The sequence below is a fragment of the Cricetulus griseus genome, chromosome 3, assembly GCF_003668045.3.
Source record: "Cricetulus griseus strain 17A/GY chromosome 3, alternate assembly CriGri-PICRH-1.0, whole genome shotgun sequence".
NCBI lineage: Eukaryota > Metazoa > Chordata > Mammalia > Rodentia > Cricetidae > Cricetulus > Cricetulus griseus.
In genome coordinates this window covers 97,203,939-97,228,612 of record NC_048596.1, presented here as the reverse complement: position 1 = coordinate 97,228,612, position 24,674 = coordinate 97,203,939, and the positions used below count along the sequence as shown (strand labels likewise).

Genomic DNA, 24,674 nt, shown 5'->3' with positions numbered 1-24,674 from the left:
CAGTTCAAAAGTACTTCCAGAGTACCCACATGTCAGCTTATAACTGTTTTTAAAACTCTGGTTTCAGGCGACCCAATACTGGATGCCAAAGGCACAGTGCAGAGAAATGAATAAATATAAACAAATACATTTCAAATAAAAACAAAATGTTAATAATCAGCGTTAGTTTTCTATGATTGTGACAGCTTTCAGGGAATATGATAGTTGCTCAAAATTAAATTAATATATGCTATATAATACATATCACAATGAGCCAGGCATGGTAGTGCACTCCTTTAGTTGCTGCACTAGGAAGGCAGAGGCAGATGGATCTACTTGAGATTCAAGGCCAGCATGGTCTACAAAGTAAGTTCCAGGATAGCTGGGGCTACACAGAAAACCTGTCTTGAAAAACCAAAACCAGGATCAGTACTTATCCCTACCATAGGAATGGACTTTGGGAGCCCATCCCACATGGAGGGATACTCCCTGAGCCTAGACAAAAGGGGGTTGGCCTAGGCCCTATCCCAAAGAATTAGACAGACATTGAAGACCCCCTTGGGAGCAGAAAGGGTATGGGATAAGTAGGGTGTTAGTTGGGGGGGGGCAGGGGAAGAGGGGTGGGGAAAGGGACCTGGGATTGATCATGTAAAATAATTTTCTTTCTAATTAAAATATAAAAAAGTGAAAGAAAAACCAAAACCAACAAACAAAACAATGAGATTTAAAATATAATCCTCCATGAATCCTAACATATACTACCTAATTGTTCTCTACCTATATACAAACAAAGGCATTCAACTAGCTAAATTGTCCACCAGCCTAGAAGAAACCACTGGGTAAGATTATCTAGAACAAGTAATAGCCAACCTCTCCATTTTCAAGTGTTTATAAGTAAAAATGATAAGGCCAGTGAGATAGATGGATGGCTTAGCAGGTAAAGGTACCTGCTGCCAAGTCTGACAATCTGATTTTGATCCTCAGGACTCTAGTACAGAGAACTGACTCCCACAGGTTGTCTTCTGACATGCACTTTTACACAGTGACATTTTCTGTAACCACACAAATGCAAACATACACACCCAAGAACTATAAAGGGAGAGGGGGGGAATTGCCATGTATCAGACTAGGGAGATGGCTCAGTTGGTAAAATGTTCACCATATAATCATGTGTACCTGAGTTTAGATCCTCCCCTACCCCAACAGAAAGAAGCTGGGACATGGCCACCATAACTACAATCCCAGCAATGGATGGGCAGAGGCACAGAGGTCCTTGAAGCTAACTGGCCAGTCAGTCTTTCTGGATTGGAAAGCTTTGGGTTCAGTAAGAGATTCTATTTCAAACACCATTAATCCCATCATTTAGACAGAAGCCTTTAATCACAGCATTAAACAGAAGCAGAATTATCTCTGTGAGTTCAAGGACAGCCTTGTCTCAAACCAAGTTGCAGGTCTGCCAGGGCTACATATTGAGACCCTGTCTCACAAAATTAAATATGATAAGGTAAAGAGCAACAGAAGAAGTAGTCTGACATTGACGTACACACACACACACACAAAACAATTTTTGAAAGACCTATTTTACCAATAGACAAAGATTTCTGATAAACTCATTTTGTGAAGCCAAAAGTTGGAACTGGGTTAAGTAACTATACCTTAAACACCCAAGAACCAGTTTCAGGACGGTACTCCTTGAATTGGGCTCCCTGCTTCCTTGAGACTGCTTCCAATCTTCCCTCATAGTTGATATCAGCAAGTCGATCTGGGCTCTTTATTAAACACCGGGATGTTTTATCTGTTGGCCAAACTCCATCCAATGTAACTTCAGCCTTCCTGTGAAGTATAAACAGGCAAAATATAAATGATTTATATTTACAAATGGAAGTGTAGCAAATATGAAAGCCTAATAATACAACTACAATGTTACATAGCTATACCACTGCTGGTATATACTTGAAGAACCCCAGGCACAGAATGGCTAAGATGTGGTACCAGGTATTTTATCCATTGATGAATGGATAAAAGTGGTATATACGCAAAACAGACTTTATTCTCAGAGTAAAGGAGAAAGAAATCATGGATTTGTAGGAAAACAGAGACAAATACTGCATGCTTTCTCTCATGTGTAGAATGTAGATTTAATACATGCATACACATAGGCAAGCACAGAGTATGTAGGTCATGAAAGCACAAAGGGGACCACAACAGCAGAGAAAAGGATCTTAAGGGAGGAGGGGAAAACAAGACAATAGAATTCATGTAACATGAAAACAGGGAGAAATATTTGGAGAGCAAGGCAGTATGTATGTGTGTAGGGGTAAAAACAAACTATAGTGACAATCTGTATGAAAATACAATGAAATCTCACCGCTCTGCACAATAAAAAGAAAAAAGAAAAAAAGCTGGGTATAGTGGCCGATGCCATTAATGCTAGCTCGTGCTGGGATTAAAGGGGTGTGACACCACCAACCAGCTTACTATTTATCTTCTTGTGACTGTTTATTTCACTTAGTATAATATCAAGGATCATCCATGCTAAATATGTCAAAATTTCATCCTGTTTGCTATTTCTGATTTTTAGAAAAAGGGCTCTTGTTATATCATCCCCACCTTTCCACCCCAGGTTTCCAAGTGTAGGGTTGTCCTATAACTCAAGAGATTTGCCTGCCTCTGCCTCCTGAGTGCTAGGATTAAAGGCAAAAGGCTCTTGTTATAGCCCCAGATAAGACTACAAATCCCAGGTTAGCCTCAGGATTTTTCTGATGCCAAATTACTTCCTTTCTTTATAGGGCTGAATAATAATTCTTCATATGCACATGTTACACTTAACTGATTCATCCATTAATGAATATTCTTTTTTTTTTTTAAGGATTTCATTTATTTATTATGTACACAACATTCTGCTTCCATGTACATCTGCACACCAGAAGAGGGCACCAGATCTCATAAGGGATGGTTGTGAGCCACCATGTGGTTGCTGGGAATTGAACTCAGGACCTCTGGAAGAACAGCCAGTGCTCTTAACCTCTGAGCCATCTCTCCAACCCCATTAATGAATATTCTTAGTAGTCAAGAATTGAATCATGAACCCAGATGTAAAATATTTCATGATCCCATTGTCAACCAATTTTTTTAAGGATTATTTTCCAGGACTTTGGTGGTGCTCCCCTTTAATCCCAGCACTTGGGAGGCAGAGGTAGGCGATCTCTGAGTTTGAAGCCAGCCTGGTCTACAGAGTAAGTTCCAGGATAGCCAGAGCTGTTACACAGAGAAACCCTGTCTCCAAAAACAAACAAACAAACAAACAAACAAAGAGATTATTTTGTCTTGTGTATAGGGTGTGTGTGTGTGTGTGTTTGTGTGTGTTGTGTGTGTGTAAGCACACTCCATATGCATGCCTGGAGAGAGAGAATGGACTCCCCTAGAACCAGAGCTACAAACAGTTGTGAGTTGTGATGTGGTTACTAGAAACACAAATCTAGGTCCTTTGTAAGTGCAGCTAATGCTCTTAACTATTTAGCCATTTCTCTAGCCGTCACTCCCTACTCCCAACCCCCATCACTGTCAATTCTTTGGGAAACTCAGCTCTGTACTGGAGTTTTGCAAATGTGAATTCAATCAACAAATGATCTAAGTTATTCAGAGGATGATGAGTGTAGTAGCACACAACTGTAATTACAGCACTCTGGAGGCAGAAGCAAGACTGCCATGAATCAAAGGCCAGGCTGGGGTACATCTTGTTCAGGACCGGCTATATTACGAGACTCTGTATAACCAACACTCCACCCCAAGCAATCGATGGCAATAAAGTGCCTAAGACAAAACAAAACAAAGGCTAAAAAACACACTAAAAAAGTGTGTCAGCAGCAGAACAAAAGGAAATACAGAAAACAAACACCTTTCTCGGGTTGGCGCTCACCGACAAAGTGATTACAAACGTGTATGAGGTCCTGGTTTAATCCCTAGCTCTGAAAACCAAAATTAAACAAAAGCAAAGAAAATTTCCAGTGTTGAACATTCCTAGACATGTTACTATTGGGGAAAAGGGTATGAGTCCTAAAGTCATAGTATGTAATTATCACTTATACCTTCAAATAAAAGCAGAAAAACAATTATACTTCAAAGCAAGTTTATAGAAAAAAATCCAATGTATTTGGTTATATTCTGTATTTAAATAAATTCATACCTATTTAGCCCTTCACCCACAGGTGGCTTTTGGTTATCATCTACATAGACAATAACTTCTTTCCTTCGGATATGTACAATGTCATCCAAATTTAGATTTGTCAAATTCACATCTCCTTCAAAATAGATTGAGCCATACCCTAAAATTCAGAGCAAATAGTTAAAAATCCTATATAAAGGAGGAAAAGGCTTTTTTCACCTGTAGTGATTAGCAAGGAAGAATATGTGACCTATAATATTAATATTTTAAACCTCCCAGAAATTCATCAAGTGGCTTCCTGCCTCCTAAATATGGCAAAAGTGGGGAAAGAGCAATGGCATTACACTGTTATCAGATGTAACACCTGCAGTTTATGCTATTCGCAAATCTTCCCAAGTGTCTACAGTACTGCTCTATGAATAACTTGGGTCCTAGTCTGCTACATAAAATACTTGAGCCCTTTTAAAATACAGTATCACAAAGTAAATTTGTTCAAATAAAATTATCTGTAACAATTTAATAGTATGAAATTGAACCAAAGTATTAAACTTAGTATCTTGAAGTTTCTTTAATTGCAAAGAATTATAATGAGCCAAAAACCCAAACAGGTATGTCTAAGCCCCCAAATGCTACACGGTTGTACTCTTCCTTGCTTTGTTTTACTTGTCAATGTGTCAATGTCAATTATTTAAAGTCAAGGAAGAACCAAATACAGGAAAAAACAGACCCTAAAATCAAGTGATGCCCTTAATTACAAAATCAAGGCACTGTCTCTTGAGTTACATACTCACTGCTAAACTCACACATACCTTTACGACCAATAGTGAAGTCTGAAACAATGCATTCTCCCTTTTCATTGGTAATTTTAGCAAGGTCATCCATAGATGGAATAGTATAGTAACCAACTTTTGTGAGAACAATTCCTGTGACCAAAAGTCAGAAAACACTGTGATTATCCTCGGTAGAACAGTTCTTAGTAGTATTCATTTTACTTTCATATAAAAACTTTTCTAGAACCAGACAGTAGTAGTGTACACCTTTAATCCCAACACTCAAGAGGCAGAGACAGGTGGATCTCCAAGTGAGATCAAACTGTTCTACACAGACAAACCCTGTCTCAAAAAAAAAAAAAAAAAAAAAAAAAAAAGCCTATGAAACAAGTTTGGGTTTTTGTTTTGATTTTTGAGACAGGGTCTCATGTATCACAGTCTGGCCTTGAACTTACTATGAAGCTGAGACCTTGAGTCTCTGAGCCTCCTGCCTCCACCTACCAAGTGCTGAACTTGGGATGCAGAGGCAGAAAGATCTCTGAAAATTTTGAGAAAACATGAGCAAAAAACGCCAACTCCACCCCGCCAATAAACGAAAAACAAAAACATTTAAAATGTGAAGTCTACTTAACTTTGCCTAACCTAAAATTTACAGATTGTATTTATTATAGAGCCCTCTTTCTAATGGGTACATTCTATAATATGGTAGGTAGTCGATAGACCATACTACAGTGAGGTCTAACTAGTAAGGCTTCTCAAATTTACAAGTCAGGTAGACAGGAACAGTCATTTTGGCCTTAGAAAGTGGGCTCTTCTGATCACATCATTAATTATAAAGACAACAGTTTAAACTATTTCAAAAATATAAGATGTATGTGAATCTGACCTGCTGGATGTACATGGTAAGCATTATTTTCTATTTCTTCTCGGTCATCTTGCAACGACTCATCATGGAAAGATGTTTCCTCACTGCTTCCTTCGAGTCCATTTCGCAAAGCAGCACGCATGTTCAAAGCAACAATGGTGTCGTCCACACTGCTGCTGCTGTTATTTTTGTTTCCAGAACTCTCAGGGGTTTGAGGAATGGGTTTGGCTATAGGGTTAGTGTAAAAACGTGACACAAGAGAGTCATCATCTCCATCCTGCTGATGGTTCTCATCAACAGGTTTGCTCAGGAAGCTATATCTGAAGAGAGAAAAAATAACAATACCTTAGCTCCTAGCAATAGTAATGACAATGACAGCAGTTAATCTTTATTAAGTGTCTGACATTACACTGGATGATTCAATAAATTTAAAATTAATACTTATAGTAATCATGTGAGACAGATGTAACTATTGACTCTAATTTATAAAAAAGAAAATGGAGGCAAAATAATAATAATCTTGCATAATATCGCAAAGTTGTGAGTGATAACAAGAGTTGAGGGTTTTTAAAACAGAAAATGCAGGGCTGAAGAGATGACTTAGTAGTCAAGGGCATGTTTTGTTTTTATAGGTTCAATTCCCAGCACCCATGTGGTGGTTCACAACTGTTTGTAACTCCAGTTCTAGGGGATCTGATACCCTCACCTGGTATAAGTGGTACACAGACATGCAGCCAAAACACCGATGAACATAAAATAAAAAACGAACGAACCCCAGAAAATCTACCTCTAGATTTAATGGCCTTAACTGCTCATTTTCAAAGGTATAAATAAATCTGGACACTCCCCTCCTGATGATTGATGATAAAACCTTTATTCCTTGAGCTATCCCACCAGTCTGTCAAATCTTGACTAAAACAAACACAAAAAGTATTTGCTACTATGTGGAAATAAATGATTGGTGGTTAATGTCTAGATGAAACACTGAAATTTTAAAATGGGTTGGAGTGATGACTCAGTTTTTATGAGCACTGGCTGCTGTTCCTGAGAGGCTCAGGGTTTGATTCCCAGCACTCACAAGGAAGCTTTTAACAGCTGTAATTCAGTTCCAATGGATACCAAATGACACCCTCTATTGCCTTTGAAGGCACTGTATACACACAATGCACATACATACTTGAGCGCAAAATACTCATACACAAAAATTTAAAATCTCAAAATTTGAATTTAAATATTACAAGCACAAGAGGTTTGGAGATATTTTAATGAGATAACAAATTACTCTTTAAAAAGATAACCCATTATTTTGAATAAAAGAATACCAAATAACCTCTATATATGTTCATTAATGGAGAACCAATTAAATTATCTTATATTCACAACAATGACCACCCAAACCATCAAGAATGAGAGGGTAAGCCAGGTGGATCTCTGTGAATTTGAGGTCTGCCTATCTACAGATGGGAGTTCCAGGACAGTGAGGGCTTCAAAAAAATCCTGTCTTAGGGGGTGGGGAGGAGACGGGGAGAATGTGGTAGGTCTGGCAAGAAGGCTCAGTGGGTAAAACAGACTATATGACCCAAGTTTAATCCCTAAGAGCCAAATGGTGGAATGAGAGAACCAACTGTTGTGGAATATTACTGTTAACTATGTAAAGGTGTGTTACAATAGTTTCCTTTGCATTTGTTAATGATGCAAAGAACGACATGTTACATTAGATAAAATTAACTTGGGATCAGGATGCTGAATAAGCAACTAGAAGACAGGAAGTGGTAGGAAGGAACTAAGTGTAGCAAGGGTTCTTTAGTGGGGACTGAGCAAAAGGATGGCCCCTCTTTTGGAAGATTCAAGGAGAGAAGGTAAGCAAGTTACTTGCTATTCAGCCTCTCTGAGCTAACATTTCACCTCAACCTTTGAATCTGAATTCTATAGGACAGAGATTTAGACAGTTCCCTTTAGCAACCATGATAGAGCCAGTGCCTGAGGGAACAGAATTCTCACCTGGCTGCAGTCTGCACAGCCAACCACTGCTGGTAGCTGAGTTGAAACTGCCAGTTGGGACAGCAGTTGCTTAAGGTACAGCTACTGTATTCAATGCAAGATGACAACCAATTCTAATTCTGGGATTATAAATGCATAACACCATCACTGACTGTTTCAACTATTTACTCTGTTTAGTTGACACAGGGTCTCTCTACATAGCTGTGGCTATCCTGGAACTCACTATGTTAACATGGCTGTCCTCAAACTCACAGCGATCCACCTACCTCTGCCTCCCAAGAACTGGTATTGAAGGTATGTACCACTATGCTTGGCTATTTTTTTTTAAACCCACTGATATAAGTCTGAATATTTTGTCTGCATGAATGTATGTGCACCACAGATGTCAAAAAAAGATACAAGATCATCAGGAACTGGAGTTATAGGCAGCTGTGAGCTACCATGTGGGTGCTGAGAACCAAATTCAGATCCTCTGCAAGAGCAACAAGTGTAATGATTGACCCACCTTACCAGATTCCCACTTACTCATGCTTAACATTATTTGTTTTTATTTTTATGTGCATGGGTGTTTTCCCTCTATGTATGTATGTGTACAACATACATATATGGTGTCCCTGGAACTAGAGTTAGGGATGGTTTTGAGTCAGTCACCATGTGCATGTTGGGAATTGAACCCCAGTTCTTTCCAAGAACAATCAGTGATCTTAACTGCTGAGCCATTCTGCCAGCCTGTTTTATTTATTTATTTTTTTGTGTGGTGGGTTCCTTGGGCTTTCTTTCCTCCTCCCTCCCACCCCCCACAGGGTTTCTCTGTGTTACCCATGCTGTCCTCAAACTCAGGGATCTGCCTGCCTTTGTTTCCTGAGTGCTGGGATTAAAGGTGTGCATCACCACTGCCTGGCAGAGCTTCAATAATTTTAAGGTTTAAAGTACTCAAGAAGTAATAACATAACATCTAGGTGCCCCTAAACTATAGTACTTACATATAATATTCATCAATCTTTATAAAGTTGAAATCTTTTAAAACAAAACAGAACTATTACCAGGAACATTTGCAAACAGAATTCAGCTTACCTCTCTCCATTTTCTGGATACTCAGATGGTGATGCTAGATCTTCTGAATCATGATTAACAGGAGAAAAGAGATTGCTATTGTTAAGATTTTTCAAAACCAACTTCTTGATGCTCTTTCTAAAAAAAGAGACCAAAGGAAATAGAAAAAAATTAAGATGTATACAAGTATAACAAACATTGTTTTAAACCTGGAGCCTACAAGAGCACTCTTGTACACCCAAAACTCATATATTGTTTTTTTTTGCAACAAGGTTTCTCGGTGTAACAGCTCTGGCTGTCCAGGAACGAATTTTTGTAGACCAGGCTGACCTTGAAATCACAGAGATCTGCTTGCCTCTGCATCCCCAGTGCTGGGATTAAAGGCCATCGATAACACCACTAGGCAGCACATATAAATTGGAAAATGACCGGGCGTTGGTGGCGCACGCCTTTAATCCCAGCATTCCAGAGGCAGGGGCAGGTGGATCTCTCTGAGTTCGAGGCCAGCCTGGTCTCCAGAGCGAGAGCCAGGATAGGCTCCAAAGCTACACAGAGAAACCCTATCTCGAAAAACCAAAAAAAAATTAAAAAAATAAAAAAATAAATAAATTGGAAAATGTCCTTGAAGCTAAGTATGTGGTACACATTTTTAATCCCAGCACGCCAGAGGCAGAGCCCGTCAATCTCAGTGAGTTGGAGGAAAGCCTGGATTACACAGAGACCCTATTGATTTACCACCCACCCACCCACCCACCCACACACACTTTTAAAAATAATAAAAATACATATTTTAAAAAGGCAGACTAAATGTAAGTCCAAGAGCAAGCCAGCAAGCAGCATTCACCCAAGGTTTCTACTTCAAGTTCCTACCTTGCATTTCTGCCCTAACTTCCCTCAATTAGGGAGTATAAGCTGGACATGTAAGCCAAATAAATCCTTTCCTTTCTAAGGTGCTTTTGATCATTGTTTTAACACAGCAACAGGATGGAAAGTACAACAGTATCAAGGCTCTTTTTAACTACTCGACAAAATGATATGAAGCACACCAGTACATCATCTTTGACTTCAAAATAAATTACTCACAATAACAAACACATAAAACTACACTTTATCTTTTGGGATAAAACAATTTGCGTATTAGGATGTGTGCATGAAGAAGCCAGATGTGGGCCTTACCACTTTCCACCTTATTTTGTTGAAATAGGTTCTTTCACTTATCTTGGAGATAAGCAGACAGACAATCCTCCTGTCTCTACCACTACAATGTACAGATTAAAGGAAAGTATGTGGTCTTGCATGTATGGCTTCTAATGTGGATGCTGGGGATTTGAAATCAGGTCTTCAAGCATGTACAGCAAATGATCTTACCCACTGAGCCATCTCCCAGTTTACAACCCATATTTAAAGATTTTTGACCAGGCTGTGGTGCATGTCTTTAACCCCAGCACTCAGGAGGCAGAGGCAGACAAATCTCTGAATTTGAGGCCAGCCTGGTCTATAGGGCAAGTTCCAGGACAGCTAGGGCTACACAGAGAAACCCTGTCTTGAAAAACAAAACAATAAAAAATGGTTTTAGTTTATTTTATATGTATGATGTTTTGCCTACACCATGTGTCTACCTGGTGCTCAAAAAAGGCCAGAAGAGCATTTGGGTCCTTTGGAATTGGGCAAAGATGGTTTGTGAGACACGTGAGGGTACTGAGACTTTAACTCGGTATCCCATAAGAGCAAGAGCAACGACGACTCCAAACCACTGAGCCACTCTCTAGGCCCAACCCATTCCCCTTTCTATTTTGGTCTGTCTCCCTCCCTCCCTCCCTCCCTCCCTTTTTTGTTTTTGTTGTTGTTTTTGGCCTTTCGAGACAGGGCTTTTCTCTGTGTAGCTTTGGAGCCTATCCTGGCACTCGCTCTGGAGACCAGGCTCTGGAGACCAGGCTGGTCTCAAACTCACAGGGATCTGGCTGCCTCTGCTGGGATTAAAGGCGTGCGCCACCAACACCTGGCCAGTTTCTCTGTGTAGCCCTGGCTGCCCTGTAAGTCACTCAAACTTGGAGATCCGCCTGCCTCTGCCTCCTAAATGCTGGGACTAAAGGTACGTAAAACCAGTGCCTGGCCAATTTTTGGTTTTTCAAGACAGTTTCTCTGTGTCACCCTGACTGTCCTAGGAACTTGTTCTGTAGACCAGGCTGGCCTTAGAACACAGAGATCCACCTGTCTTTGCCTCCTGAGTGCTGCAATTAAAGGTGTGCACCCCCATTCCCTGCTTTTCCTAACCCACATTTTAAAGAAAAGGAGCTGTAATAAACTTGTCATCATTCATGAACACAGAATTGTAACTGAGAAATTAAAAATAAAACCTACCCTTTTCTAATTAAAAAGCCACTAGCTTTTTAAAAAAATGTGTCTGCCTGTCTCTAGCTATGTATCTAGAATAAGCAACTCAGTAATGAAATGCTCTGACTCCTGATGTCAACAACCTGCTATAGACACCTCAACACTCAAATCCAAGGCATCATTTATATTGATTTTCCTATGGTTAGCAATAGTGCTTCCATAGTCTTTCCTATCTTATTATTTTCTAATCTATCATTAGTTCTATATCTACAAACAATTCTTATATAGGAAATCAAAAGGAATACAGAGTCTTCTTAACCTGATCTATAACATTTTTTAAAAAAATATTTATTATATTGCTAAAGATTCAAAGAAAGCCTTATACATTTTAGACAAATACTCAACAATTTAGTATCTCTAGGCCTTGATTATTAGAGTTGTAAAAACAAAGGAAATAATTTTAGAAAAACAAAATAAAACAACATGTAAAAGCAGAGTAAGTTTCAAAATGTTAAAGATTTTACCTTAGATAATTAAAATAGGTTTTATTGCTTAAATAACTATATTGCTTAACAACAATAAACTCACTTGGGCATGAATGCTCCATTGGCTAATGATGGTTCATCATCATCCAGCCCATCAAAGAGATGTGATTTGGCTGTACCAGTTGTTTGCAAAGCCTTTGGCCTGACTCTTGTGGCAGGGCGAGGTGTAAGTTTATAATGAGTAGGTGTAGTAAGAGCCTTCTGAGCTGCTGGATTGGTTGGTTTCAGTCTCTGAAAAGAAAAAGAAAAGCAAGCTTGAGATGCGTGTTTACATCTGTAACCCCAGCAGTTAGACTAAGGCAAGAATATCTAGTCAAGGCCGGCCTGCTTATACAGAGGACCAGACCTGCCAGGTCTATACAGCAAGGCATTGTTTCACTGTCTCAAAAAGAAGCACCAAGGAATATTAGTTTATTTCAAATGGATGGCACTAATTGTAATAATAGGAAGACCAGGCCAAATGACTCACATCCTACCCATCCCAAACCTTTTATTTTGAGACAGTTTTCTCTATACAGCTTTGTGTCTGCCTGGAGCTTGCTATGTAGACCAGGATGGCATTGAACTCTGAGAAACACTTGCCTCTGGCTCTCAAGTGTGAGGTTAAAGGCATTCACAACCATGTTTGGCTTTCACACCTTTAATCCCAGCATTTAGGAGACAAAGTCAGAATGGACTACAAGATGACGCTAGATGAGGTTAACCAAATTTCATCTTTTCTTGAAATATTAGCTCCCTTGGCCGGGCGCTGGTGGCGCACGCCTTTAATCCCAGCACTCGGGAGGCAGAGGCAGGCGGATCTCTGTGAGGTTGAGACCAGCCTGGTCTACAAGAGCTAGTTCAGGACAGCCTCCAAAGCCACAGAGAAACCCTGTCTTGAAAAACCAAAAGAAATATTAGCTCCCAAGGACACTAACACCTAATATCATGTGTGTATCTATATATGGAGCCCTGTGCCTTGTTTGGTTTTCTGATTAGTGTCAGACATCTGAAATATTTTTCTTTCTTATTTTAAGAATATTTATCTTTCTATTGAACTTCACATCTTTTCAGTTCCCACTTCAATTGACTTGTCAAACATCTTTTCAAAAAATTATTTCTCTAATTTCTTGAGTATTTATGTGTGTGCACCAGGTACACATATAGGTAACCGAGAAGGGCAGAAGAGGGCATTGCATCTGGGTACTCTGCAAAAGCAGGAGGTACTCATCATGGCTGAGCCACCTCTACAACCTCTGGTGTAACATCCTTTAAAATGCAATTGATAAACTAGATTTGGGAAGAGCTTTATAAATGAAGACATACTAATACAACATTCCAAATATATCTTGTACATTTTCTTCTTAATGAATAATTATCAGCTTGCCAGGCAGTGGTGGCAGATGCCTTTAATCCCTGCACTTGGAAGGTAGAGACAGGGGGATCACTGTGAGTTCAAGGCCAGCCTGGTCTACAGAGCTAGTTCCAGGGCAGACAGGGCTGTTACACAGAGAAAGCCTGTCTCAAAAAAAAAACAAAAAACCAAAAATTCCACTTAATGTATATGTCTGAGCTCATTTCTGTTGCTAAAATACCCTGACAAAAAGCAACTTAAGGCAGACAGGTTTGTGTTAGCTCACAATTTCAGATTATAGTACATTAGCTGGGAAGTCAAGGCAGGAACAAGCAGCTAGTCACATCATATCCACAATGAAGAACACAGAGGAGTAAATCCATGTATGTCTAGTACTCTTGTTCAGGCTGGGGCTCTAAACCATTTCCACATCAATTAAGGCAATCAAGATCATCCTCTTGCTGCTAAGTCTACAGTTTAAACTGATCAAGTAATCTCTCAGAGACTCCCCAGTGATGCTAGATGTTGGCAAGTAGACAAAACTAATGTTTATAATAATTCAATAATTTTTATACTTTTTCAAGGCAATGTAACCATTATCACTAATCTAATTTTGCCAAATTTCCATTACTTCAAATATTCTGTATACCCTAATTCCTCCTCATCCCTTGTCAACTACAAAAAGTTTCTCTATGAATTGTGACTTATGAATAAACAAAATTCTGTTGCAACATGCTGGTTTCTTTTACTGTACTTTCAAAGTTCACCTATGTACTCTGTCCCTTTCAATGGACCAAGCATGTCCTTTATATAACATTCTGTTTACTCAATTATCAAAAAATTGGTTCCTCTATTATTGCATCTACCTATATTGAGCTATAGTAAACTTAAATTTTCAGAGGTCTGAACAAGCTCATAAAGTTCTTTCTCTTGCTTTGTATCCTTAGCATTCAACATGATGTCTACCTTACCATATTTGGGCATCAGACTGGATGGATAACGTAATATGCATCTAGTTACAACTTAAATTTACACAGTAGTTTAAAAAGTACCAACATCGACTTGGGAGATAGCTTAATCAGTAAAGTACTTGCCTTGCAGGAATGAAGACCTGAGTTTGATCCCTAAAAGCCACATTAGAAAAGTCTTCATCCCAGCTCTAGAAAAGTGGAGACAGGATGACTCCTAACATCAGCATCAGAACCAACTGCTTATTCACCAAACCTTCTCCTCTACTTCTGACAAGTGTGAAATGTCAAAATACAGTGTTCTAGAGTGATATATACGTAAAGTGGAAATACCTGTTAACTGTGGTCCCTTTGACAGATAAAACCCATTTTTAGTCTCTTATACAAAGAATATAAAATTACCTCTTCTTTCTTCTTAGGATCTGACATAGGATTCCGGAAGAGAGGGGAGTCTCCAAAGGGTGAGTATGTCAGACTATTAAGGTGCTGCTGGAGAACAGCCTGCTGGGCAGCAGAAGCATTTGGATCTGTTAAAGCTATTCAAAAGAAAAGGATAGAGGTAGAGAGTAAGTTCAAGGATATAACACATTAATGTCAGATAACTGAAAACCAAAGAAATCTTAAAATGTTCAGACCCACTCAATAGTATTGTTAAGCAGGACACGAGCAAACTAAAAACACAAAACCATGAATAAAAGTAAGCAAAGATATGAAAAGCCATTTCGTAAGAGATTACATACAAAAATTCACTGTTTTGTTCTTACCTGCCACTAGTACACATTATAAAACATTTACAGTTTTTTATCTCTAGAAATAAAGGTAGTTTTAGCTGGGTATGATGGCACATGCTTAAGAGGCTGGAACATAAGAATCAGGAGTTCAAGTCTAGTCTAGACCACAAACCAAGTTTTCTAGGCTGTCCAACTAATGAAATTTTCTCTCAAAGCATAAGAATGAACATTTACTACCAGGCAGTGGTGGCACATGTTGCTAATATACCCTGAGGTGAGGCAGAAACGTGAAGAGGCCAGCCTGGTCTACAGAGCCAGTTCTAGGACAGCCAGGGATATAGAGAAACCCGGTCTCAAACAAACAAACAAACAAACATACATTTCCCATCAGCCATAGAAAATTCAGAGAACAGACAAAAGCAACAATAAAGATTATATTCATAATGTGCAAGAATGCAGTGTATAAAAAAGGAAAGTATGGGCTGAAGAGATGGCTCAGGGGTAAAGAGCACTGACTGTTCTTCCAGAGGTCCTGAGTTCAATTCCCAGCAACCACATGGTGGCTCACAACCATCCCTTATGAGATCTGGTGCCCTCTTTTGGCATGCACTGTATACATGATAAATAAATAAATCTTAAAAGAGAGAGAGAAAAAAAAAAGGAAAACCAGTATAATATACTCCCAATGATTATGTGATTTTCAAGAGAATCATTCCAAAAAATACTTATTAAAGATTAAATCATCAATCATCTTAGAGAAAAAACAGTTTTCCTCTTACAAAGATTTAGAAATAGGCTAAAGCCACCATCCCCAAAAGAATAGGGAGTTAAGAGTTAAAATCACATCAAGAGATCCACTTTAGTCAAATTGGTAAAACTGGATAAACTGGATGAACCTGTAATCCTATCAGAAGGCTTAAGGATTGGAGGGAGAGAGGGAGGGAAGAAGAGAGAAGGAGAGGGAGGGAGAGGGAGAGAGAGAGAAAGAGGGAGAAAGATGGAGAGGGAGGGAGGAAGACCCTGTCTGAAATACACATACAGCTGCACAATGTAAAAAAAGTTCACTGTTAATATTTAAGGAATAGTACAAATATGGTCAAGAATTAAAGACCCAGAAGAGAGAATACTTAAAGAGCATATAGTAATTATCTGAATTCAGACAAGTCACTAAAACAATTTAATACAGACAAAATGGTGGCACATGTCTATAATTCCAGCTACTAGAAAGGCTTAAAAAAAAAGGAGGGATGAGTTCAAGGTTAACCCTGCTAACATATTAAGATCCTGCCACAAATGAAATAATAAAAGACTACATAAAATCAAAAAATATAAACAAATTATCTTCTATAATATGGCATTACCAATAAATAAAACAGTATTATTATGAGAAGTTGGGCAAGGAGACTAAGTTTCAGAAACAATAAACTTCTTTCCTTTGTTACTGGGGATTAAAGCTAGGGTCTCATGCATGCCAGGCAAACACTACCAGGGTGCTTTATCCCTTACCCAAAAATTCTTTACCTTTACTCATCATTTTGTTACTTGACATTCACTTATCCCTTAAAAACTCTGATCACTAAAGACTGACCTTATGGGTCACACTAAGTGGACTTGCTTACAAGATTTAAAAAAACAGGCTAGAGAGAGAGCAGCAGCAGCTGTTTTTCCTGTTTTTCAGTTTCCAGTACCCACACAGTGGCTCATAACCATATGTAACTACAGTTCCAGAGCATCTGACAGCTTCTTATGGCCACCACAGGCAGGAGGTGTACAGAAATATGTGCAAGCAGAACACCTACATACATAATAGCTTCAAAATCTTTAACAAGGCTGGTGGTGTTGGTGCACATCTTTAGTCCCAGCACTCAGGAGGCAGAGGCAGGCAGAGTTCGAGGCCAGCCTGGTCTACAAAGAGAAGCCCTGTCTAGAAAACTAAAAAATATAAAATAAAAAATAAAACTTTAGCAAACCCAAGCAGAGCATATTAAGGAAAATTTGTTTTACATTACACTAAAAAAGATGTAAGATCCAGAGAGAAGGTTCAGCAGTTAAGAGCACATGCTGGTCTTCCAGACAGTCAACCAGAGTTCACTTCCTCACACTCATACTAGGCAAACACCAGTAACTTCAGCTCCAGTGGATATGATGTCTCTGGTCTACTTGAACACCCACACACCCACACACCCACGATTATAACTGTCCTAAAGTGTATGGGGGGGTGGTGTGGTTCAATGTTTAAGAGCACTTGCTACTTTTACAGAGAATTCTAGTTCAATTCCCAGCATCCACATGGTGACTCACAATGATCTGTAATTCCAGTTCCAAGGAAACCAACACCCTTTTCTGGCCTCTGAAGGTACCAGGCACACATAAGGTGCACATACATCCGCGCTGACTATAATAAGTCTAGCACTTTTAAAAAAAGACTTAACTTATTTATGATGTATACAGTGTTCTATCTACATGTATCCCTACAGGCCAGAAGAGGGCACCAGATCTCATTATAGATGATTGTGAACCATCATGTGGTTCCTGGGAATTGAACTCAGGACCTCTGGAAGAGCAGGCAATGCTCTTAACCTCTGAGTCATCTCTCCAGCCCATCTAGAACCTTTTAATTAAGATTATTTTTCTGATACAAAGGTAGACATCCTTAAAGTTAATAGAATTATTTTTAAATGGGCAATAATTAACGACTATAATATAAACCCTTGAATCAAGAGCATGCTAACATTCCCAGTACTAGAGAGGTAGTTCAGGAGGAGGATCAGGAGTTCAAGGCCAGACTTTCTAATACAATATGATCATCTCAAAACTAGGGATTAGGGAGAACAGAACATCAGATTTGATCAAGCAGGACTAAAATAAGACAGAAGAATAAATGTATAGTCCATATGCAGAGGCCAGGAATATAACTCAGCTGACAGTGTGTCTATTTTGCACAAAATTCTTGGTCTGACTGATCCCTACACAACAATTTCAAAAGCACAGAGCAGCATATTCCTATAATCCAAATACTGAAGACAGAAGGATCAGAAGATCAGTGTCATTCTCGATACACAGGGAATCTTAAGTCAACCTAGGGTACATGAGATTCTGTTTTTTTGTTGTTGTTTTTTAAGTCCATCTATTAAACTATCCATTGTCATTCTAACTTCCCTGATACTCAGTAGGTAGACTATGTCATTAAGAATGAAAACTAAACTAAATAAATGCATGGAAAGGACAAAAGCAACTATTGAGAGAAATGGTACTACCCATCAACTGAGAATTCACATTCTGACATTTAGGGAACTTCTGAATATCTATTTTCATACTACAAATTATATAATGAAGGATGCTGGTAAATACACAAAGTTGCCAGCAAGGTTTTTACTATTTTTAAATATGAATAGAAAAGATCACAAAACAGGATCAAAATTAAAACAATCCTAATGAATTAAGGAACAAAAGATAGCTGAAAATTTTAGATTCAACTAGCAAACTCAGCTGGGCGGTGGTGCACAGCTTTAATCCGAGCACTTGAGAGGCAGTTCAAGACCAGCCTGGTCTACAAGAGCTAGTTCCAGGACAGGTTCCAAAGCTATACAGAGAAACCCTGTCTTGAGAAACAAAACAAAACAAAACAAAAAAAACAAAAAACAAAAAAAAAAGCAACCTAAAACAATTAGCAAACCCAGAGTTCAAGAAAAATCAATGTCTAAAACAAGATGCCTGAAAGAGAAGCATCCAAAACATCTTTGGGGTTCCTTTTTTCTATTGAGATAAGGACCTATATAACTGAGGTTGGCTCTGTATTTACAATGTAACTCAGAATCACCTTAAATTCTTGATCCTTGTGCCTCCTCAAGTGACACTTACAAATGGGTGCCAATATGCCTAGCTTTCAAATTATTTTTAGCCAAAGAAGAGAAGACAGTAATAAGTTATGAGCCATATCGTCTATCACTATAAAAATATGAAGACAAGGGAGCTGGAGAGTTGGCTCAGCAGTTAAGAACAGAGGACCCAGATTCAATTCCCAGCACCCATATGATAACTCAAAACTAACTCCAGTGCCAGGGGATCTGATGCTCATTTCTTATCTCCTTGTGCACCCAGTGTACACGTGATCTACTTACATATATGCAAGCAAAACATTCATACACATAAAATAACATCTAAAAACTTCAAATATATTTACATACATGACAAGAAGAAAGAGGAAAAGGGAAGTCTAGGAAGGGCACTGATAACCCATTTGATAAAGGAAATTCAAGAAACTATCACTTAGTTGACAGAATTAGTACACACAGCTCAAATGTATAATGATCTCAAAATGTAGAACAAGTATTGTGTCAAAGCAGCTCATGAATTTAGGTGGTACACACCTTTAATCCTAGTACTTGGCAGACAAAAACACCCTGGTCTAGAGAGTGAGCTCTAGGACAGCAGTGATACACACAGAAACACTGAAGAAAAAAAAAAAAAAAACCACCACCACACCCATACCCACACCCACAGTTACAACAAAAAGAACGAAAAAACAAAACCTCCTTTCTGGGGCCAGAGAGACAGTTCAGCAGTTAAGAGCACTGGCTCTTCTTGCAAAGGGCTCAGGTTTGGTTCTCAGCACCCACGGGGTAGCTCACAAGTATCTTCAATTCCAGGGAATCTCATGATCTTTTCTGGCTTCCACAAGCACCAGGCACATACAAGGTGTACAGGTATATGCAAGCCAACATTCATACTCATAAAATCATAAAATCTTAAAAAAAATCCAACTCATTTTTTCCCAGCTCACACTATTATTAATGCCAGGTGATATTAGGTTTTCATTTCTAGTGATATACAGTTTAAATCCGTATTTAAATTAAACACTAAGATAATTTTTGTTAGAAATAAAGTAGAAGATACTATAAAAACTATGGAAGCACATTCATATGAATGAAGTACATAAAATATCTTAACAGATAAAATAAAAACTTAGTAAATTTAGTGAGTATATAACATTAATACTGGGAGAATAAACAAAACAGACAGGAGATAGATAAGTGAGCTGAATTCTCTACTTTAACAAGTTAAATTTACTTATGTTAAAACACAGCAACACAAGCACATTACTTAGTGAAACAAACTTCTATCATATGCTAAATTTAAAATAACAAAAAACGTGATTTCTAAGGGAGACCAAGCCTAGGAATGAGGAGATAAAGAAGGCTGAAATCTAAACCCTTCTATATTACACGGCTGTTTAATGATGTGCATATGCACAATGCTTTAGCAGGGATGGGGCAGTAGAAAATCAAGTCAGCAAGCTAAGTATTAGCAAGAAATAAACTGTAAAGCCTTCTAAAGTGACTGACACTTACCTACTGGGGCCTGGGGGGCGCCAAAGCCCAAAATGGCTGTCGTAGTATTAAATCCAGGGGCCCCAAAGGCTCCTGTACCAAGAGGCCCTCCAATCTTAGGTTGGTTGTTTCCAAACAAAGATGCCTGTCCAGCACCCAGAGCTATGGAGACAAGAGGAAAGAACAAGTGCCACAGAAGATCCTTTGACTATTGTCCAGAGGTCAGTTACTTAAAGATATAATACATTTGGAAGCTTCATCATGACCGGTCATTTCAAGAAAAGGGCTAATGTTGTAAATGCTGACTTCATACTAGGCACTGAGCTGGGTACAACAGAGGCAAAAATCATCGTTCATTGCGTTAGTTCCCTTAAGTACAAACACTAATGGAAAACTGAAGATATTTTCCTAATTACTAAAATGAATTAACATTCTCATAACATTTCCAAGAAGCATGGTACCTATTAGACACACAAAGTAATAACTAGTATGCCTAAACTAGGAATCTTTTTTTTCCCATTTTAGATCAGAGTTATAAATGCTCTAAGTGATAGAAAGGAGGGTCAAAACTATCTATCTCTGAAGGAATAACTAAGACATTAACTATCACTGTACTAAAACAGACTTTCAAATAATTAAAAAAACAGTTCTCTTTGTCTTTTAGTATTTACAAATCAAAATACTTAGTTGACCCAATAATAATATCAATTTTAAAAATTATTTTTATATGTATGTTTCTTGCCTGCCATGTAACCTATGCACCACATACAAGTCTGTTGCTCATGGAAGCAAGAAGAGAACATCAAATCCCCTGGAACTGGAGTTACAGACAATGGAGAACCGCCAGGTAGATGCTGGGAATCAAACTCAAGGTCTTCTGGAAGACCTGTTAACCACTGAACCATCTCTCTAGTCCCAATGTCAACATTTTAAACTGGCATATAAGCCAAACTACAGGAAATCAAATTACCTCTTTTGAATAATTAAAAAAAAAAACTTTCAATTATAATCTCTCCTGAAAACAGCTTTAATTAAATAAACTCGTTTTTGTTCAAAATGTCAAAAGTCTCATGGTGTAAGAAATAAACATATTCAACACAAACTAGACTGGTTAGACTAAGAGCTCATGCCTCTATCTAAATCCTGGAATTACAGATATGTACATATATATGTGGTTGGAGAGATGGCTCAGATGGTTAAGAGCACTTATCGCTCACATAGAGGATCCAGGCTTGATTCCAGCACCCACAAGGTGATTTGCAACAGTCTGTTAACTCCACTTTCAGGAAATCTGAAGTCCTCTTCTTAAACTTCACAGGCACCAGACATGAACATAATGTACATACATATATGTAGGCAAACACTCATACATAAAGTTATAAATACATCTTGAAAAATTTTAATGGAGCAGAAAAATTGTTTTGTATTTATTATTATTTGGTGGAATCAAATTCTTCTTAGAGAAAGACTGGTCGCCTAAACACAAAATTCAAAGGCTCGGTCAGGGGGCTGGAGAGATGGCTCAGAGGTTAAGAGCACTGACTGCTCTTCCAGAGGTACTGAGTTCAATTCCCAGCAACCACATGGTGGCTCACAACTATCCGTTATAAGATCTGGTGCCCTCTTCTGGTGTGCAGATATACATGGAAGCAGCATGTTGCATACATAATAAATAAATAAATAAATAAAATCTAAAAAAAAAAAAAAAAAAAAAAAAAAAAAAGGCTCGGTCAGGAGGTGGTGGCGCAAGCCTTTAAACCCAGCACTTGGGAGGCAGAGGCAAGCTGATTTCAATGAGTTCAGGGCCAGCTTAGTCTACAGAGCTAGTTCCAAGACAGTCAGGACTACACTGAAAAACCCTGTCTTGAGCAACCAAAAAACAAAAAATTCCAAAGGCCCATGTATTAGGAAAATGTGCTTCTGCTGAGGAATGAGTCTGAATCTCTATTACTCAAAAGGAAACTGCAAATGATAGCCATTTAGCTCATGCTCTCCCCCCACAAATAGTATTGAGCTTTATAGTGGTAGTTTACATATTGTGAAATGCAGAGTTCGAATTTAAGAACATGTTCTTAAAGCTTAAAATCTGTTTTAGTAAATATAATAGTCATGGAATCTCTATAATGTTTGCTTGATAACTCTCAATCCAATTTCCATATATGATCTATTGTTACTAAAGTTAAGAGTGTAAAATTCCTTACTCATTTTGTCAGTTTATTTATATGGACAAGGCATTAATAAAGAATATTCAGCAACAAAATTTGATCTGTAGCCTATGAAGAATTGTTGTCAAGGCAAAATATTAATGATTAAACTATTAAATCGTAGAATTAAGAGATAATGCCAGGAAAGATGGTACAGAACATTTTAAAAGCTTGTACTAAAGGCAGACATTGGTAATCATAATGTTCAAGATCCAGACCCCAAGCAGAAATGTAATCCTGTAACAACAAAACTCAAGCTTGTATGTAAATAAAACCTAATGACAAAAAGATTTGATGACTTCATAACAGTTGTTTAGCAGAAACTATGCTGAACTACTTTTGAGTCTGATGTCTTTCTTAGTTAATGATACCAAGCACGATAGTCTTATGGGATGCTCAATTGCAGGCACACATGCATGTTCTGAACATGCTTAAAGTAATCAAGGAAAAGCTATGATGTATGGTGGGCTAAATGTATTAACACCTATTTTCAACAGATAATACTATTATTAAGATGTGACTAAATTATAAGGCAATAGGCAGCTGTATTGCTAAACAAAATTCTCACCCAAGTCTCATAGACTTTGTAGTTAAAATGCCCTTGATAGTAGCACACATCTGTAATCTAGTACCCAAAGGCTGAAGCAGGAGGACAGAAAATTTAAGCCTAGCTGTGCTACAAGATAGTTAAGAAAGAAAAAAAAAGCTGGCTGGGAATGTAGCTCAATTGGTAGAACACTTGTTTAATGTGCATAAAGCCCTAGGTTGAATCCCATAGCTCCACATAAACAGCTGTGTGGCAGCACAAGTTTGTCATTCTAACACTTGGAGGAGAAAGCAGGAGGATCACAAGTTCACGATTATCCATGTTTGGCTACACAAAAAGTGTGAAGCTAGTCTGTACTACCTCAAAATAAAACGAAAACCTTTTGTGTTTGTACCTGTATAAACATGCATAAACCTTCTTCAAAAAGCCCCCTATGGGGGGGGGGAACTATGGTTGGATTATAAAATGAAATTTAAAAAAAGAAAAAAAAAGTGCCTATTAATTTGCTGATACCTAAGCTATTACTAACTATAGGATGAGAAGAAAACATTGATGTACAATTTATGTTTTGGCATCATGTTCCTCCCCCCAACTCTCCCTCACACAAACATACCACAAAAAGATAACCTTTTTTTCCCTCACTTTTAATTTTTTTCAAATTTTTTAGTATAATTTTGGCATGTTAAAAAAATCAAGGGTGTGAGGGGCTGGGGTGTGTCTCAGAGGTAGAGCAACCTTGTTCTGGCATATATAAGGCCCTGGGGTTCAATAACATAACACTACAAATAGAAAAAAAAAAGGATGCCTTTAATCCCAGCACTCAGAAGGCAAAGGCAGGTGAATCTCTGTGAGTTCAAGATCAGCCTAGTCTACACACTGGGTTCCAGGATAGCCAGAGCCAACCTGTCTCAAAAAAACCTTTAATCTCAGTGTTCTAGAGGAAAAGACAGACAGGCAGATCTTGGAGTCCAAGGCCAGCCACCCTGGTGTTCTGGGACAGCCAGAACTACAAGGCAACCTTGTCTCAAAAACAAAAAAGAAGGGAGGAAGGGAGGGAAAAAGGGAAGGAAGGAAGGAAGGAAGGAAGGAAGGAAGGAAGGAAGGAAGAAGGAAGGGAGAAAAAAAAAAGAAGCCAGGTGGTTGTGGTCGTGGCCAAAAGCATTTGGGAGGCAGAGGAAGCTGTAGACCAGGCCTGGTCTACAGAGCAAGTTCCAGGACAGCCAGCCAGGGATACACAGAGAAATATTGTCTCAAAAAAAAAAAAAAAAAAAAAAAAAAAAGAAGGAAAATTAAAAGCTGGTTTGTTGTGGCAGCAAAATTTTTAGTGCCAACAAAACTGGTAGGTACAGAGATATGAAGTGAATTATGAATCAAGTAACTGCAAAAAATAGCCAAAGAACACAAAGCAGAGGCAGGAGCATAGATTTTAAAAGTCTTTAAAAGACCCAGCATGGTGGAGCATGGCTTAAATCCTAGGAACCAGGAGGTAGAGGCAGGTAGATCTCTGTGAGCCTGAGGCCAACCTGATCGATTTAGGGAATTGCAAGATAGCTAGGGCTACATGGCACGACCTTGTCTCAAAAATAGTTAAATTAAAATTAAAAGCTAAAAGCCTGCTTGGGTAAAAGCTCAGTTGCTAAGAATGCTTGCCCAGAATGCAAAAGATCTTGGTTCAATCTCCAACACCAATAATGCATACTACCCAAGAATCTAAGGCCTTATTGCTTGAGTCCAGAAGTTCAAGACCAGCCTGGGAAAAAATAGTAAAAAAACAAAACAAAACCGTGGGCCGGGAAGGAGGGAGGGATAAGGGAACTGGGATTGTCATGTAAAACAATCTTGTTTCTAA

The 24,674-nt window shown here is 38.5% G+C and overlaps 2 protein-coding genes across 5 annotated transcripts in view; both read right to left on the bottom strand.

Annotated features, from left to right (window-relative positions):
- Folr1 (folate receptor alpha) overlaps positions 1–24,674 on the bottom strand; it is a 349,146-nt gene that overhangs the window by 297,688 nt on the left and 26,784 nt on the right.
- Positions 1–24,674, bottom strand: part of Nup98 (nucleoporin 98 and 96 precursor) — an 82,006-nt gene that overhangs the window by 30,773 nt on the left and 26,559 nt on the right. For all 4 annotated transcript variants that reach the window (XM_027407858.2, XM_027407859.2, XM_027407860.2 and 1 more), the window contains exons 12-19: positions 20,096–20,236; positions 14,416–14,549; positions 11,756–11,943; positions 8,855–8,971; positions 5,801–6,099; positions 4,954–5,067; positions 4,166–4,304; positions 1,635–1,812 (exon numbers count right to left, since the gene is read on the bottom strand). In XM_027407858.2, coding sequence (XP_027263659.1) covers positions 1,635–1,812; positions 4,166–4,304; positions 4,954–5,067; positions 5,801–6,099; positions 8,855–8,971; positions 11,756–11,943; positions 14,416–14,549; positions 20,096–20,236 — 1,310 coding nt within the window. The remainder of the gene's footprint in view (positions 1–1,634; positions 1,813–4,165; positions 4,305–4,953; positions 5,068–5,800; positions 6,100–8,854; positions 8,972–11,755; positions 11,944–14,415; positions 14,550–20,095; positions 20,237–24,674) is intronic.